This window comes from Haliotis rufescens, unplaced genomic scaffold (assembly GCF_023055435.1).
Source record: "Haliotis rufescens isolate VD_foot unplaced genomic scaffold, xgHalRufe1.0.p SCAF_40, whole genome shotgun sequence".
NCBI lineage: Eukaryota > Metazoa > Mollusca > Gastropoda > Lepetellida > Haliotidae > Haliotis > Haliotis rufescens.
The window spans coordinates 1,796,102-1,814,982 of record NW_025964113.1 but is presented as its reverse complement, the minus strand read 5'-3'; the positions used below and the strand labels follow the sequence as shown (position 1 = coordinate 1,814,982).

At 42.4% G+C, this 18,881-nt stretch overlaps 2 protein-coding genes across 2 annotated transcripts; both read left to right on the top strand.

Annotated features, from left to right (window-relative positions):
• The first annotated feature begins 1,068 nt into the window (after positions 1–1,068).
• On the top strand, positions 1,069–7,593 carry LOC124138346. The gene is made up of 4 exons (XM_046504943.2): positions 1,069–1,331; positions 3,269–3,497; positions 5,747–5,923; positions 7,325–7,593. Exons 1-4 carry the CDS (start codon positions 1,250–1,252, stop codon positions 7,479–7,481), a joined length of 645 nt encoding a protein of 214 aa, XP_046360899.2. The 5' UTR covers positions 1,069–1,249; the 3' UTR covers positions 7,482–7,593.
• A 2,416-nt stretch (positions 7,594–10,009) lies between these two features.
• LOC124138354 lies at positions 10,010–18,493 on the top strand. Its single transcript, XM_046504957.2, has 4 exons — positions 10,010–10,188; positions 12,554–12,782; positions 16,733–16,909; positions 17,297–18,493. Exons 1-4 carry the CDS (start codon positions 10,107–10,109, stop codon positions 17,451–17,453), a joined length of 645 nt encoding a protein of 214 aa, XP_046360913.2. The 5' UTR covers positions 10,010–10,106; the 3' UTR covers positions 17,454–18,493.
• Positions 18,494–18,881: the final 388 nt, after the last annotated feature.

The window sequence follows — 18,881 nt, the reverse complement described above, 5'->3', positions numbered from 1 at the left end:
ATTCCACTGATCTGGGTACCGTAGCGCGTGCATTACTCATTTTGTTTTGGTTGTGTTTAGGCGATTGATTCTCAACCATTTTGTAACGTTGTAACGTTTCTTTTGTTTGTCAGTTGACATCAAAAGGCATGCTATTTATGTCCATTAACCACAATCTTAGTTATTGAAGAGTACATTCCTCAAGTAGCTATGTGTATAAACATGTCAAGTTGACACGTTTTCAAACTGGAATTTTTATCATATCAAAATGCTCTATAATTTCTTTGATAGGCATTACTTAGAATTATAGAGGATATCCTCCATATACAGAATATATCCTCCACCTACAATTTATATTCTGCACTATGTCCCTCATTCAGTCTTGCTTGAGAACGGTATAAGGATCTATACCGAAACGTCGCTTTTTCCAGTTTTAAAGAAGTTGTTATCCATAAAATTGTGTCTACCATGTTCTATAATACTGCTATTTTCATTGTTCTGTCTTAAAATCACCTACATCTTTACAGTTATTATGTATTAGAGAACAGTGAGAAAAATGTAACATTCTTTCCATAGGTTGAATTTGAAATGTGACCTTAAAAAATCTTTCAAGAAGAAATTGTTTGAATGTCGGGTGCCCCCCCCCCCCCCCCCCCCCCCCCCCCCTTCCCCGGTGAATAGACACAAAACAGGGGTGACCTGCCTTTGTGAAACAACGGACCCACATCCGACAATTGAGAGCCCACTATCTCTGTTAGATCCTCATACCTGTGTAACTGAATACTTGTAGTTAGCCATTTAAAATACTTTGTCACTTCTTAATCACATGTCAAGGTCTGAACAGTGATCCTTGTAAAGGCCATTATACCTTGGTAACTTTAAGAGATCGTTCTTGCTTGTCAAATGTACTAGCATCTGTACAAAAAACATCGCTTTGAAAGAATAAAGAAGTGAAATCTAGTAGCATTAGGTACAATCTTTGATCATTGAGACAAAAGGGTAAATATATTGCTCGGTTGATGGTAGGCCTTTACCCGTCAATATTCCCCAAACCGACCTGACACCCCTTAGACGGAAAAATAGGGTAATCCCAAGCAGCTTGAAATAGGGCACTTGTGCGTCGTTGGCTGTATATTGACCCACATCCGTCGAGTCTGCATATTATCCCTCTCTCATAACCCAGTTTTGTCGGTTATTCTGTGGCAAGGGACGCGACTCTTGACAACTAGTACCCGGACACTGACTCGACTGTCCTGCGACCCATCTTACAATGGCAGATACAGGGGCCCCGAAAATGAAGCTGTACTGGTTTCCTCAATACCGCTCCGTCCGAAATATCTGGCTTATCAAAGGTGAGGTGAATATTTTATCGTAAAGATCTGCTTGTAGCGTTCATTGTGACAGCTGATCTCCACAATATTTATCTGTGATGTTTCATATGACATCAAACAGCGAGAACTACACCCATCACATGTATGTTTGCTGCGCTGATTTAACCCAGCAAGCAATGCAGAATTGGAAAATTATTGATTGAATCGCTGGCGGTGTCCTTCAACGCAGAAATGTGAGGCGTTTATCGCTCCGTCCGAAAGGTCTGGGAGAAGGTTGTCATGTATCGGAGATTTTGCGTTCGTTCTAAGGGTTTACAAAGGGGAATAACAAACTTAAGGGAGATTGGAAAAACTGTCTGTTAACAAAGGGTCATAACAAAGGGAGATTGGAAAAACTGTCTGTTTACAAAGGGGCATAACAAAGGGAGATTGGAAAAACTGTCTGTTTACAAAGGGGCATAATAATATAGTAAACTCATTACAGTTCTGAAGGTTTACACATTGTTGAGCTGAATACTGTTGGTGGACCTACACCTTGTGGACACGATTAGAATAGAGTGAGTGAGTGTGGTTTTACGCCGATTTTAACAATATGTAAAAGTATTATCACGGCGGGCGACGTAAAAAATGAGCTTCACACTTTGTACCCACGTGTGGAATCGAACCCGGGCCTTCGGCGTGACGAGAGAACGCTTTAACTGCTAGGCTACCCCACCGACCAGTTGGAATAGATATATTGCTGGCTGTTACTTTAAACACCCCCCACTATAACTGGAGTTATGCTGTAACTGGAGTTATGCTGACTGTACAGCTATACTCACTCACTTACTCACTCACTCACTCACTCACCACTCACTCACTCACTCACTCACCCACCCTTCCACCCACTCACTCACTCACTCACTCGTTATGAAGCTATCTTTTACACCCATTTACTACTCCATCCCAAGCCTCTTGCTGTATGTAAGGTGCATTATCCACCCATTCACGCCACCCTAAACAGTATTTTAGTTATTATACCAACGGCGTTTCAGTTTGATGTGGAAGTAAATCCCGAGGTGATGCAGGTTTAGTCATTTACATGGTACAGACCAAGAGTCAACGTAGACATAAATCTGGGATTAGAATCCACGGTCAGCAGGTCCTGACATGGACAAGGGACACCACTCTGCATTGTGGTCCAAATTTAAACCATCTGTATTCTATGGAGCCTGTTGGAGCTATCTACAAGTTGACCCACCATTAGGTATTCATGTGTTGGTGGTGGGACCTCTGACAAAAATCTGGGGTGTATATTTTAGATGAACCCCTGGAGTTGAACTCCGAGTTAAACAGGTTCCCTGTAATCTATGTTTCTTGTACGAGTTAACCTAATGGATCGGCGGGTTAGAATAGGTCTTTCAGCAACCTATGCTTGCTGTAAAAGGCGACTATGCTTGTCTTAAGAGGAAACTTAGAGGACGGGGCTCGCTGACTTGGTTGATGCATGTCATTGAATCCCAATTATGTAGATCAATGCTCATGATGTCAACTACCGGATTGTCTGGTCCATACTCGAAGATTTACAGACCGCTGTCATATAAATGGAATATTGCTGAGTGCGGCGATAAACAACAAACACACAAACTACTGGGTCTGGTGTGCAGGTTCGGGAACATGGTTGGTTGCATGTGATCGTACACCTAGAGCGATTGGCGCTGCTCATTATATTAATCACTGGTTTGTCTCATACAAACTTTATTATGAAAAGGTCACTGTCATATAGCTGGGATATTTGTGAGTGCAGCGGTAAATACAACCTAACAGTTTGCGGTGTTTAATACTGGATGATGAGACGTTAAGTTTTGTTGGTACAGGACACAGAACAACGATAACAAGATGGAGCATCTGTCCAACCTTTCCCAAAAGAAAGTATTGAGACTCTTTTTATGAGTTAAATATACTTTTTCTTTGACCAGAAATGGGTGTCGAGCAAGACTTTGAGTTTATCCGCTACAAGCCTAATGACGAAAACGAACCCGACGCCGTCGCCGCCTACAGCAGGGACGTCCACCCCCACGGAACTATCCCCGCCCTGGTCATCCCCGGGGAGGGGTCAATATTAGAGTCAGGGGCCATCAACATGTACCTGGCAGACAGATACGGGAAACTCGTGCCGGACCCCAAGGACAGGAAGGACTATTACGAGTAGGTGAAATGCGTCAGGTTATATAACTTCATTGTAATATGAATGGAGTACGTGACACGCGATTGGTAACGTAAAGTCACAGTAATGTGTAGCGGATACGTGACAAGCGTCCAGCCATGTAACAGTTATGTTAATGGTTGTGTGACGTCATGCACGGCGTTTGTTCGCCATCAATGTGATTTTCTACCCACACGATTTAGATTTGAGTAGAAAAACCTCTCTGTGTGTAGCATGTTCCCAAGGACGAGATAGGATAAAGGCCCTTAAGACCCACAAGAAATGCCAACTTTCCAAATAAGTATGAGTATGGCTAAAAGTGAAAAGGCTGGGATGTTTAAGCTTGAGCAAGCCAGTGACCTAGTAAGCTTGGGTCAAAGATTTGCTCATGTTCAAATGTTGAAGACATGCTAACCAAACACCTTTAAATCACCCGCTGGGACATATTACAGCACTACTTCGTCATCCACAGGGACGTGTTGTAATCTCCCCAAATCTAGGCAATTTACATAAATCGCCGTTACATATGAACCTTTGGCTGGTTAGATGTGACCATGCAATGGTGTCTGGCCCTACAAAACCACTTACGAAAGTCTTAGGAGGAAATCGAGAACTTACCTGTTATTTTTGTTTGTCTCATCACCATTATTTAGATTATCGTCTCTGTCATCTGGGGGCACGGGTGGCCCAGTCGTCTAAGGCGTCGCGATTCGCTGTGCAGAGTTGCGTCCCTTGGGCACACCAGAAACCTATGATTGTGGGTTCGAATACCGGTTCGCCCCGATTATGTTTCTAAGTTTGTCAGCACCATACCTGTGCTCGTCGGTTTCGCCGAAGTGGTAAACGTCTGAGACCTGCATCACTTCGGGCTTTCCTCCCACATTAAGCTGGAATACTGTTAAAAGCGGCGTTAAACCCAACTCACTCACTCACCAAATGCCATCTTGTTAAGATAACCATTTCCTCTTTTTTTAATCCCCTCCCCATGGGACTTATTGCATTCCCAGAACTCATTTCACCTTCAGAACTTGTTTCACTATGTGAGATGTTGCCCTATGAGGACTTATTGCACTATCAGGACTTATTTACCTAGCGGGATATTGTACTGTCAGAACGTATTTCACTATCAGGACTTATTTACCAGTCGGGATATTGTACTGTCAGAACGTATTTCACTATCAGGACTTCTTTACCTAGCGGGACATTGTACTGTCAGAAAGTATTTCACTATCAGGACTTATTTACCTAGCGGGATATTGTACTGTCAGAACGTATTTCACTATCAGGACTTATTTACCAGTCGGGATATTGTACTGTCAGAACGTATTTCACTATCAGGACTTATTTACCTAGCGGGATATTGTACTGTCAGAACGTATTTCACTATCAGGACTTCTTTACCTAGCGGGACATTGTACTGTCAGAACGTATTTCACTATCAGGACTTATTTACCTAGCGGGATATTGTACTGTCAGAACGTATTTCACTATCAGGACTTATTTACCTAGCGGGATAGTGTACTGTCAGAACGTATTTCACTATCAGGACTAATACACTCTTGCAACAGAACAGTCCTTTGCGTGATAACAGCTTATTTCGCAATCAGGATTTAACACAATTCACTATCAGAACTTTTTTCATTGTCGGAGCCTTTGCACGATGACAGTTTATTGCACTGGCATAGCTTATTCACTACGACTACACGACTGGTTAAAGCATGGCTTATTGCACTATCAAGACGTATTGCACGAGCGTGGCCCATTACACTACGACTACACGACTTGTTGTTAAAGCATGGCTTATTGCACGATTACAGCATGTAGTACCCCACATTGTATTGCACGATCACTGTCTATTGTATTACCATGTTTATTGCACTGTCATGGCTTATTGGACTATCAAGACGTATTGCACGAGCGTGGACTATTACACTATCACGACTTATTATATTATCATGGCTTATTGCACAATTACAGCATATAGTACCCCACGTGGTAGTGCACGATCACTTGCTATTGCATAAGTTTATTGCACTATCATTACTTATTGGACTATCAAGGCGTATTGCACGATCACGGCTTAATGCACGATTACAGCGCATTGTTCCCCTCAGAGTAATGCACGGTCACTGGTTTTTGTATTACCATGGTTGATGGCACTATAGCTTATTGCACAATCAAGGCTTATTGTTCGATCATGGTGTATTGCACTACAAGGACTTATTGCACTATGTTGACTTGTGTGTTTCAGCTTCATCATGTATGGCAACGCCACTCTGGATGAGCTCATAGAGTTCTTCTACGAGCTGTGGTTCGCGAAGGCGCCCTTCAGTGAAGAGAAGGTGAAGAAGATGAGAGACAAGTTTGACGCGTGTATGGACTACCTAGCCAAGAGGCTGGAGAACAGGGCATTTCTCTGCGGGGACAAGTACGTCAAACATTACCTCATGAAATACCGCTTAAATAACATCACATTTATTATCATTTGCATTTATCATTACCACTTTTATTGCTGAATAGTGATTCCATTATGCATATGCATGCATTACCAATTGCCTGCTACCCATGATGTATTCTCCTCTCACATTCAGTGCGATATTACAGGACTGGTAGACAAGCTGTAAGACATGAGAAAAAGCTATGACAGTGGGTTTGAATACCAGATTCGCTCTGGTTATGTTTAGAGGTTCGTCAGCACCATACCCGTGCTCGTGGGTTTCACCGAAGTGATACACATCTGAGACCAGTATCACATCGGGCTGCCATCCCGCAACAAGCTGACACGCTGCGATACAGACAATTGTGCAGTTTTATGGGGTGGTTCACGCCTGGCTGTTTGCATGGATTGAGTAATGTTATTATTCAATCCATATAACGGCCGACTATAAATAGTCGAGTCTGGAACAGGCAAAGCAGTGAGGAGAGACATGGAGGTTCGATGACAAACAAACAATTCGGCCACCAGGGCTGAACCCCTCAGACGCCTGTCAGGACAAGCATGGGATGCTGGGGACCTATTCGTCTCCGACATCCGCATGAGCCAGACTCACACACAATGCTTACATAAGTGGGCAGTGTCTCTCGGCTGAAGGTTAAAATATCGGCATAAATACACTAAAATTGTTTGAAAATTACATTACAATGTGTAATGATTATAAGGTCGGACAATCTCCCCACGTTAACTGTCAACTACTCAGTGCAGACTGGTTTCAGTCTCGACGAGGGATGATGAGACAATTGTGTACTGAATACTTGACACACCATGGGGATTCCGAGTTGGAATTGGTCCCCAACACCCTATGCTGGTCACAGGAGGTCCAGTGGTCACACTCAGTGACTTGGTTGATTGCGTGGCCACAATGTCGCGGTACGATGGCACACAATCAACCAAGTCACTACACAAACGTCTAGTTTCTGAAATGAACATTTCGACAGTTGTTAAATTATCGAATTATCTAAAATATAATATAAAGGAGACTAGAGAATTGTTAAAACTGCAGTAATCTAGACTTGCTCAGTATAATATACATGCGTGAGCTGTACTGGATATATTTCTCTCAGGGTCTGTATGACAGACTATCAAGTCACACCCGATCCATTTAGTCCCGTCTTATGACCAGCAAAGGATGCTGAGAACCTATTCTAACCAATAATATTCACGCGGTAAACACGCGGGGCTAAAGAGTTGTATGACGAAGAGATGTGTACCCCAACTGGAGTTACAATTAAACTATTAAAAATCCTCCAATACTGACCTATCACGACATTTTATATCTGAATTACTACCCAATGCAGCGTTAAATTCAACTCACTCTCAATCCTCCTCCAGGTTTACTGCGGCTGACACAGTGCTGGGCTATGACCTATTCTCCGCAATGCTGTTCAATGATGGCGAACTACTCAAGAACCACCCCAAGATCAGAGAGGGATATTACGCTCGACTTGAGAAAAGACCGGCCTTTCAAGCAGCAATCACCATGGCTTAAACGTTCGCTTTGTCAGATCCAGGTAGCTATGAAGGACCAAGAGTAATTACGTGTTGTGTATGACGTGTCCTTGAATAAAATTGGACGAATCATTACTTTAGTTTTCTCTCAAGACTGTTTGTTTTTTCTTACTGATCATGTAGTTTGTACTGAACACGTTAGTGCGAAAAAGACAGAGCGTTGTTAGTTAACAGTCATCTGTTGAAAACATCAGGATGTACCGAACTTCCTTTAACTCGAAGAAGACAACAGTGTGTTGCAATCGTCCGATGCTGTAACAGGTCACTGTGTTGCTAATTGACATGTGGTCCTGGTTGGACTTGGTCCCTCCGCTCTACGCAAGAGGGTGGCTCATGCGTTGGGGGACTTGGTTGATTAACAAATAAACTTGGAAACTTTAGACTGATGTAAAGAAATGTTTCGAATCATTGTTAGCCCTTCAGAACCTGTTGTATTTTGTCTGGTGTTTAATGTTAAGATTTAAAAGAAATAAGTAAAAGTACAATTAAGAATTAATCAATTAAGGACTATTACGAGTAGGTTGACCCTGCATATCCGACATAGTGTTTTTATCAATGCAAAGTTCTATTTTATCCACAGGGGAGCAAAGGAGATGGAAACGGGGGATATAGTGTGTTGTGTGTACTGACGTTATTTCTCCTTGTAAAAAACAATGGTTATTTTCTAGGGGGCATAGTGCATGTTCTACTGGTGTTTCTCGATCTTACTCGGTTTTATTCTGTGTCACTCGGTGTAATTCGGTTATACATAGTGCTAATATTTTTCACTCTGTAACTCGGTATTACTCGGTATGACTTGGTGTTTTTCAGCGCACCTCAGTGTGACTCGATGTAACTAGGTACATTACTTTGTATCATTCTGTATAATTCGTTTTTACTCGGTGTCACTCTGTGTCCCTAGGTGTAACTCGGTGTTACTCGGTGTCACTCCGTGTACCTCGGTGTTACTCGGTGTCACTCCGTGTACCTCGGTGTAACTCGGTGTCACTATGTTACTTGGTGTGAATCCATATGTTACTCGATGTTACTTGGTGTGACTCCATGTTTCTCGGTGTGACTGAGTGTTACTTGGGGTAACTCAGTGTGACTCCATGTTTGATGTTTTCCGTTCTGATCACTCACTCTCGGCTGCATGCTTGTGGTAGAAGGATCGAGAGTGATCTCCCTTTGTTCCCTGCGCATCCTTTTTCATCGATTCTTTAGATAGATATATTCGGAAGGTATAGGTAACTGGTGGGGAAAAATATATGTATATCCCTAGGACGGCCGGGGATTACAACAAATATCTTTTGGGATTAGATATTTTTCACCTACAGCTTCATAACCAGATATAATTATTATTTAAAAATATGACCCTGATTGTATTTAAAAGAAAGATACCGTGCAACAATGAAATTTTCGTGGCAGGTGCCTGCATTCAACAGTCTGAAGCATTATCATGTTTTTTCACGAATTTTCGGGAACAATTTTTTTTTCGATAAAATCAAATGGTCGATTACTTAGGGGCTTTCGCCATTGGTTTCGAAGTATAAGGGGTCGCTGATAGTTAAAATCACCGATTCATTACTTTGTGGTTTTGAAATAGTTCAGTGATACTGTCGAATGCACATTTCCAAGGGCTTCCCATATATCTGGTATGGTTTCCAAAATATGTCACGTGACCAGACCCAATGTTTTACGGTCCGACATTACGTTTGAACCCGGTTTGGGCGTGCAGAGGATGTATTATACCTACAACACGTGACCCTGATAAATAAACTTACTAAAAATGCCTGTATGACCGGGGCTACCCCTTCATATCTTTGTCGTGAGGGGGCACGGGTGGCCCAGTCGTCTAAGGCGCCGCGATTCGCTGTGCAGAGTTGCGTCCCTTGGGCACGCCAGAAACCTATGATTGTAGGTTTGAACCCCGGTACTCCCAAATTATGTTTCTAGGTTTGTCAGCACCATACCCGTGCTCGTGGGTTTCACCGAAATGGTAAACGTCAGAGACCTGCATTACTTCGGGCTTTCCTCCCACATTAAGCTGACACACCGCGATATAACTGGAATAGTGTTAAAAGCGGCGTTAAACCCAACTCACTCACTCTTTGTCGTGAAGATGACGTCTACAGTGCCTGGGATTATTGCCATCGTTATTAACCTCCGATCAACTGTATATAAAGTTTAAGGTTACTAGAGAATTATGTTACCTTACGTAGATTTAACCGATTTAACAATTAAAATAGTATTTAGTATAATCTGTGTACACGCAACTGCGGAAAGATATTTCACTCTGTTTTCAATGTAGAGGTATATGTTACCTGTTCGTAGATTCAACCGCGCTAGATTTAACAATTAAAATAGTATTAAGTATACTCTGTGTACACGCAACTGCGGAAAGATATTGCACAGTCGAGTCACTACTTGAGGGTACGTCTTCACTGGCCAATATTCCCCAAACTCACCTGACACCCCTAATACGGAGAAAAAGGATAATCCCGTGCTGCTAAAAAATAGAGCAGGTGCGTCATTTGCTGTATATTGACCCACATCCCACACCCGTCGAGTCTAGGGCATTATCCCTCTCTCAGAACCCAGTCCTACAACCCAGCTTCAGCTAACAATGGCAGATACAGGGGCCCCGAAAATGAAGCTGTACTGGTTTCCTCAATACCGTTCCGTCCGAAATATCTGGCTTATCAAAGGTGAGTAGAATATTTTAAACTTTTATACCTCTATCAAGAACCTTGCAAATCCTTTTGTTAATTCATACAGCGTGACGAAGCAATACAATTCAAGTGACTGACACTGACCTCAAATATTTGCTCGTCACGTGATCAGTTTTTATCTGTCACGTGATATGTTGACTCGTCTGCTAGAAAACGAAATGGCGTCCGGTTACATTTCACGGTTCAGGTGTAGACGTGTCTCCTCTCTCTGATTTGTTCTAGTGAGGATTCCATGTCAGCTGGTGTGTACAGCCTGTCAATGCGGGCCACCATGCAACATCTGGCTCCACAAATAGTTCGTTCTACAGTTCACTTTCACCATAACTTAACAAACACAACCCTGCATAGTTAGTGTATTACTCACGTTGGCTGACCAGCAGTGTATTGCTGTAATCAAACAGAGGAGACTGCATAAACTTTAAATTAAATTTCGGTATACCAAAACGAATGATTACTGTTGGAGAGGTCAATATGCGAAGAGTAATTATTTGTATAATGCAGATCTGCTTGTAGCGTTCATGGCAACAGTTGATTATCATAATATTGATCTGTCGATGATGCTTAATATAACATCAAACAGCGAGAACAACATCCATTACATGTATATTTGCTGCGCTGATTTAAAATAGCAAGCAATGGAGAATTGGCTGGCGTTGTCCTTGAAAGCAGAAACGTGAGGCGTTTATCACTCCGTCAGAAATGTCTGCGAGGTTGTCATGCATCGGAGATCTTGCGTTCGTTCTGTTACACCTCGTCTGATATCATCAGTCAATAATGACAACAAGGTTGACTGTTGTTCCAAAACTTGGTATCTTTACTAAATCCTAAGCCTAACTAGCATCACCATGACAACATTAAACACATGACATCCCAATCAAGAAGACCATATATACATACCGTAATTAAGGATACGTGATAATACATACTACACTGTGTGAGATTGGAAAAACTCTCTGTTTACAAAGGGGCATAACAAATGGAGATTGGAAAAACTCTCTGTTTACAAAGGGGCATAATAATATAGTAAACTCATTACAGTTATGAGGGTTAACACGTTGTTGAGTTGACTACTGTTGGTGGACCTACACCTTGTGGACACGATTAGAATAGAGTGACTGCATGTGGTTTTACGCCGCTTTTAACAATATTCCGGCAATATCACGGCGGAGAACACCAGACATGAGCTTCACACGTTGTACCCACGTGGGGAATCGAACCCGGGCCTTCGACGTGACAAGAGAACGCTTTAACCACTAGGCTACCCCGTCGCCAAATTAGAACCGATATATTGCTGGCTAAATTGTTTGACAGGCATTACTAAGAAGTTGACGGGTGATGAAGCCCATTTCTGGTGTCTGCCCCCGTGATATTGCTGGAATAGCGCTAAAAGCGGCGTAAAACCATACTCACTCTTGTGTTGGTGGGTTGGAATCACACACACACCTCAACACCAGGGGGCACGGGTGGCCCAGTCGTCTAACGCGCCGCAATTCGCTGTGCAGTGTTGCGTCCCTTGGTCACGCCAGAAACCTATGATTGTGGGTTCAAATCACGGTTCGCCCCGATTATGTTTCTAGGTTTGTCAGCACCATACCCGTGCTTGTGGGTATCACCGAAGTGGTAAACGTCTGAGACCTGCATCACTTCGGGCTTTCCTCCCACATTTAGCTGACACGCCGCGATATAAGTGGAATACTGTTAAAAGCGGCGTTAAACACAACTCACTCACTCACTCACTCACTCACTCACCTCACCTCACCTCACCTCACCTCACCTCACCTCACCTCACCTCACCTCACCTCACCTCACCTCACCTCACCTCACCTCACCTCACCTCACCTCACCTCACCTCACCTCACCTCACCTCACCTCACCTCAACACCAAAGAATATAAAGCGTTTGGACCCTAACAGGACTAGGTTGGTAGAGTTTATTTCAGTAGAATCCCGGGAGTCCAACTCAGAGTTAAAATAGGTTCCCTGTAGTCTATGCTTGTTGTACGAGGCGACCTAATGGATCGGGTGGTCAGGTTCGGGGTCTTGGTTGATGGCATGTCATCGTATCCCAAGAGCGGTGGGTGATGCTCATTATACGTATAAATCTCTAGTTTGTCTCATACATTCTTTTTGTTTGTAAAGGTCGCTGTCATATCGCTAAAATATTTGTGAGTGCAGCGTTAAACACAAACTGTACAGTTTGTGGTATGTTTATTACTGAATGACGAGACGTTAGGTTTTGTCGTTACAGGACACAGATCAATGATGGAGCGTCTGTCCGACCTTTTTTCAAAAGAAAGTATCGAAACTTTTCTATAAGTTGAATATTCTCTTTCTTTGACCAGAAATGGATGTTGAGCAAAACTTTGAGTTTATCCGCTACGAGCCTAATGACGAAAACGAACCCGACGTCGTCGCCGCCTACCTCAGGGACGTCCACCCCCACGGAACTATCCCCGCCCTGGTCATCCCCGGGGAGGGGACCATATTAGAGTCAGGGGCCATCAACATGTACCTGGCAGACAGATACGGGAAACTCGTGCCGGACCCCAAGGACAGGAAGGACTATTACGAGTAGGTCACTGTTATGTGAAGCGAGTACGTGACATGTCAAATTATGTACCGTCAGTTATGTGTAGAGGGTACGTGACATGTCAAATAATGAACCGTCAGTTATGTGTAACGGGTACGTGACATGCGTCTAGTCACATAACGTCACAGTTATGTGTAACGGGTACGTTACATGCGTCTGGCTACGTAACACCACAGTGATGTGTAGAGGGTACGTGACATGTCAAGTTATGTACCGTCAGTTATGTGTAGAGGGTATGTGACATGTCAAGTTATGTACCGTCAGTTATGTGTAGAGGGTATGTGACATGTCAAGTTATGTACCTCAGTTATGTGTAGCGGGTACGTGACATGTCAAGTTATGTACCGTCAGTTATGTGTAGAGGGTACGTGACATGTCAAGTTATGTACCGTCAGTTATGTGTAGCGGGTATATGACAGGCGTCAAGTTATGTACCGTCAGTTATGTGTAGAGGGTATGTGACAGGCGTCAAGTTATGTACCGTCGGTTATGTGTAGCGGGTACGTGACATGCGTCTAGTCACATAACGTCACAGTTATGTGTAACGGGTACGTTACATGCGTCTGGCTACGTAACACCACAGTGATGGGTAGATGGTACGTGACGTGCGTGCGACGATCTATGTAACGTCAGTTATGTGTAGCGGGTACGTGACGTGCGTCTGGGAACGCAACGTCACAGTTATATGTAGGAGTAGGTGACATGTGTCAGGTTACTTTACATCAGTAATGTGTAGCGGGTACGTGACATGTGTCAGGTTACGTAACATCAGTAATGTGTAGCGGGTTGGTTGGTTGGTTGATTTGTTGTTTACGCCGAACTCAGCAATATTCCAGCTATATGATGGCGGTCTGTAAATAATCGAGTCTTGACCAAACAACCCCTTGATTAATATCGTGAGCATCGATCCACGCAATTAGGATAGATGATATGCATCAACCAAGTCAGCGAGCCTGACCACCCGATCCCGTTAGTCGCCTCCTACGAAAGGCATAGTCGCCTGTTACGGCAAGCATGGGTTGCTGAAGATCTATTCTACCCCGGATCTTCACGGGTAACGTCATACACGGCGTTAATTTGCCATCAATATGTTGTTGTTTTTTCGCACGATTTAGATTTGAGTAGACAAACCTCTGTGGGAATAGCTTGTTCCAAACTACGAGGTAGGACAAAAGCCCTTTTGGCCCACTAGAAATGTCAAATTTCCAGATTACGGATATTTTTTTATAAATCGGTATGAAGTTTATCAAAAAATGTTATTATGTTGTAACATACGATTTGGGGGGGGGGGGGGGGAGAAATTGGTTTCTAATGCCAATTTACCGTAATCTAATATGAAGGTCGTGATTGGTCAAATTCAAGAATATGACCTCAGGCAGCCAATCAAATAATAGCAATGGATACCATCCTCCTGTATGATATATTTCAGATTTATACTAAAATCCTTCGTTAAATCGTGTTATTTTGACCGACAAAGATCATGCATAAGTTTTGGCATTAAACATCGTGTCCGAGCCTAAAAATGATTCGACAATTGCCGAGATGTCATTTGACTTACATTACACGATCGCAAGAAAAGATAGTTATAGTAACTTAGATGTAAGTTTGCCATTTTTTAGAAATATGTTTGTTGATTTTCTTTATTACTTTATTTAAATTATTTTGCTTGAAATGTCTTTATATTGCTCTTTGACATGTTCGATATGGACCCGTTGCCCAAGCAAGTGTCCAAGATTCTTTTGTCAATAACATTGCGGGAAAAAGTTAATAATTTTAAATCTATTAAAAAAATGTCATAAATTGAAATTAAATACGCATTTTCATGCATTGTGAAAAGAAATAGATTTAATGAATTACAATATGACAGGTAGGTTCACGAAACCATATATTATTTTGACGTGGCTAGGATGTGGCCGGTAAACCGGCCAGCGGTGTTGAAAGAGTGAACTAGTGGAGTACCCTGAAGCTGGGCGCTGTTTACAAAAAAAACAATCTCAGTGTTATGTTTCATTTACCATGTTTCAGCTTAAAATAAACTACGGGTCGTAAGGGCCTGCTCAAATTTAAAACTATCAGACCGAGAACAAATCTGTCGGCTTCGGCCCTACTGGCCGATGTCTATTTGGAACACTGACCGTTGGCTAGTTATAGATGTGGCCATGCAATGGTGTCTGTCCCTACAAAACCACTTTCGAAAGTCTCAGGAGGAAATCGAGAACTTACCAGTTATTTGTGTTTGTCATATCACCATTATTTAAATTCTTTTCTGTCATCTTGAGATTCGCATTTCCTCTTTTTTTCTTATCCCCTTTCTGTGGGGACGTTTTGCATTCCTACGACTCTTTTCACCTCCAGAACTTGTTTCACTATTAGGAGTTGTTGCCCTGTGACATCTTTCCGAGGCACAGGAGTTAACTGACTATAAAATGCCAGTTTCCACACTTGCCGAACTGGGCTGGAATTATGGAGTTATATTTTGGATGGACTAACGAGTCTATGCATAGTCCAATCAAAATCGCGTTACGAAATCGACATTCGGTTCGTAAACTGCCGTGCAGATTTCGATCGATTGCAGGATTTGCAAAGCATGTGTACTGCCATCTCGGCGTCAACAGATACTTTCCAAATCTGTTCATGTTTTTAATCGAGGTGCTCACGTGATTTCATCACGTCATTTACTTCGCGAAGTAAGACCCGTTTTATCACAATATAGATTTTGCTTATCGATCAGATCGTCTTGACTGGACGCCGCTGTTTTTTTTGAAGCAAAGAAAGTGATATGAGAGATGGAATATGATTGGTCAATAGGAGGGACACATAACTCGTAATAGCCACTGGTGGCGCTACGATCGTGTACAGAAATTCCAGCGGATTTCAGGGTGGAAACTGGACTTCTACAGTCAGTTAACTCCCTTGCCTCGGGAAGATGCCCTATGCGGACTTATTGCACTATCAGGACTTATTTACCAATCGGGATATTGTACTGTCAGAACGTATTTCACTATCAGGACTTATTTACCTAGCGGGATATTGTACTGTCAGAACGTATTTCACTATCAGGACTTATTTACCTAGCGGGATATTGTACTGTCAGAACGTATTTCACTATCAGGACTTATTTACCTAGCGGGATATTGTACTGTCAGAACGTATTCCACTATCAGGACTTATTTACCTAGCGGGATATTGTACTGTCAGAACGTATTTCACTATCAGAACTTATTTACCCAGCGGGATATTGTACTGTCAGAACGTATTGCACTATCAGGACTTATTTACCCAGCGGGATATTGTACTGTCAGCACGTATTTCACTATCAGGACTAATACACTCTCACAACGTAGAACCGTCCAGAACAGTCTGTTGCGTGATAACAGCTTATTGCACAATCAGGATTTAATACAATTCACTATCAGAACTTATTTAATTATCGGAGCTTTTGCACGATGACAGTTTATTGGACTATCATAGCGTATTTGACTATCATGGCTTATTGGACTATGAAGGCTTTTTGCACGCGTGTGGCCTATTACACTACGACTATACGACTTATTATGTTATCATGGCTTCTTGCACGAATATAGCATATAATACCCCACATCGTATTGGACGATCTCTGACTATTGTATTACCATGTTTATTGCAGTATCATGGCTTATTTGACTATCAAGACTTATTGCACGAGCGTGGCTTATTGCACTATCACGGCTTATTGCACGATTACGGCATATTACTTTATCTTGGCTTATTACACGAGCGTGGCTTATTGCACGTTTACAGCTTATTGTTCCCACGTAATACACGATCACTGGCTTTTGTATTACCATGGTTAATGGCACTATATAGCGTATTGCACAATCAAGGCTTATTGGTCGATCATGGTTTATTGCTCAGAAGGACTTATTGCACTATGTCGACTTGTGGTCTACAGTTTCATCATGTACGGCAATGCCACTCTGGATGGGCTCATAGACTTCTTCTACGAGCTGTGGTACAAGAAGGCGCCCTTCAGTGAAGAGAAGGGGAAGAAGATGAGAGACAAGTTTGACGCGTGTATGGACTACCTGGCCAAGAGGCTGGAGAACAGGGCATTTCTCTGCGGGGACAAGTACGGCCAACATTACCTCATGAAACACCACTTAAATAACATCACATTTATTATCATTTGCATGATCAAACCTCCATATCAGAATGATGAGATCTGATTGCTTCATGCGTGATCTTTTTAGATACGATGTATCCCGTTTTCGAGGGAAATAAATTTGTCTCAGTGGGAGAATAAATCCCTTACATGGTGATCAAGTGATTCTGATTAAGTATATGTTTGTCGTTTCAATACAGATTTACTGAAGAGTTGTATTATGAAGAGATGTGTACCTCAAATGTAGTAACTATCAAACAATTACAAAATCCTCCTATACTGACCTATCACGCCATAATGTAATAATATGCTCAATGCAGCGTTAAACTCAACCCTTTCTCCATCGTCCTCCAGGTTTACTGCGGCTGACACAGTGCTGGGCTATGACCTGTTCCTCTTCAGGCTGTTCAATGATGGCGAACTTCTCAAGAACCACCCCAAGATCAGAGAGGGATATTACGCTCGACTTGAGAAAAGACCGGCCTTTCAAGCAGCAATCACCATGGCTTAAACGCTCGCTTTGTTAGATCCAGGTAGTTATGAAGGACCAAGAGTTATTACGTGTTGTGTATGACGTTTCCTTGAAAAAAATTGGACGAAGCATTCTTTAAGGTTTCTCTTAAAACTGTTTGATTATTCTTACTTATCATGTAATATGTACTGAACTCGTTAGTGCGAAAAGGACAGAGCGTTGTATGTCATCTGTTGAAAAACAGCAGGATGTACCGAACTTCCTTTAACTCGAAGAAGACAACAGTGTGTTGCAATCGTCTGATGCTGTAACGGGTCACTACGTTGTTAATTTGTGACATGAGGACATTCCTGGTTGGAATTGGTCCCCAGCAAACTATGCTTGTCGCAAGAGGTGGCTTATGGGTCGGGTAGCCATACTTGGTTGATTGCGTTTCATTGTACCCCGACGTTAGGAACGTTTTTCAAAATGCCAACCACTGGTTTGTCTAGCCCAGACATATATACAGGAGGCCGTATAATGTTGGAATATTGTCAATTGCGATGTAAAACGTTCCTGTCCAGTATAATGTACCCATTAGAACTAACGCAACCCCCAAAGTAACACACACACACACACACACACACACACACACACACACACACACACAGCCGGAATCTCAATGCTCCCCTCTCTCAAGAGACCTTGTGCAGACAGAGACCACAAAATAGTCTATGTCTATTAATGTCTATTATATACACTCAGGTGCAGATCACACGTGTGGCTGTTACCTTTAATAAAAGTGTAGGTCCATGCTCTTAACAATGAAACTTGGAAACTTTAGACTGATGTAAAGATAAGCTTTAGAATCAGTGTTAGCCCTTCAGAGACTGGTTGTATTTTGTCTGTTTTTTTATGCTAAAGTTTAATAAGAATATAGGTCCCCTTATTTTTATCAAATATTGTCCACGTGTAATGATGACAAAAGACGGTTGGTAAGAGTCAGTATCAAGTTGTGGCGCAATGTTTAGCGTATGTCGTCACGATGATTCGTTCCTGTAGACGCCATTTGGGCAAATCGAATAAATCAATGACACGGATCTGATCATCATTAGTTATTTTATCAACCTCCTCCGTTGCGGTGGTGTAACACCAGGTCAATAATAGCTTTACTGTAATGGGAGATGTATTGTAACCCGAAAAACTAGACAACTGTATTTAGATATAAAACAACCTGATACACTGAAGTACAAAAGAATGTTCATCTTTGGAAGCATCTGGGGAGACAACTCCGACGTCGACCACAACAGCCAGCCAACGTCCAGCAGCTGAATCAGGCTCTACAGGACGAGCGGAGACGGCCCTCACTGATGTCATGACATCATGATGTCAATTAATCACTGGATTGTCTGGTCCAGACTCGATTACTTACAGACCGCCGTCATATAGCTGGAATATTGCTTAGTGCGGCGTTAAACAACAAACAAA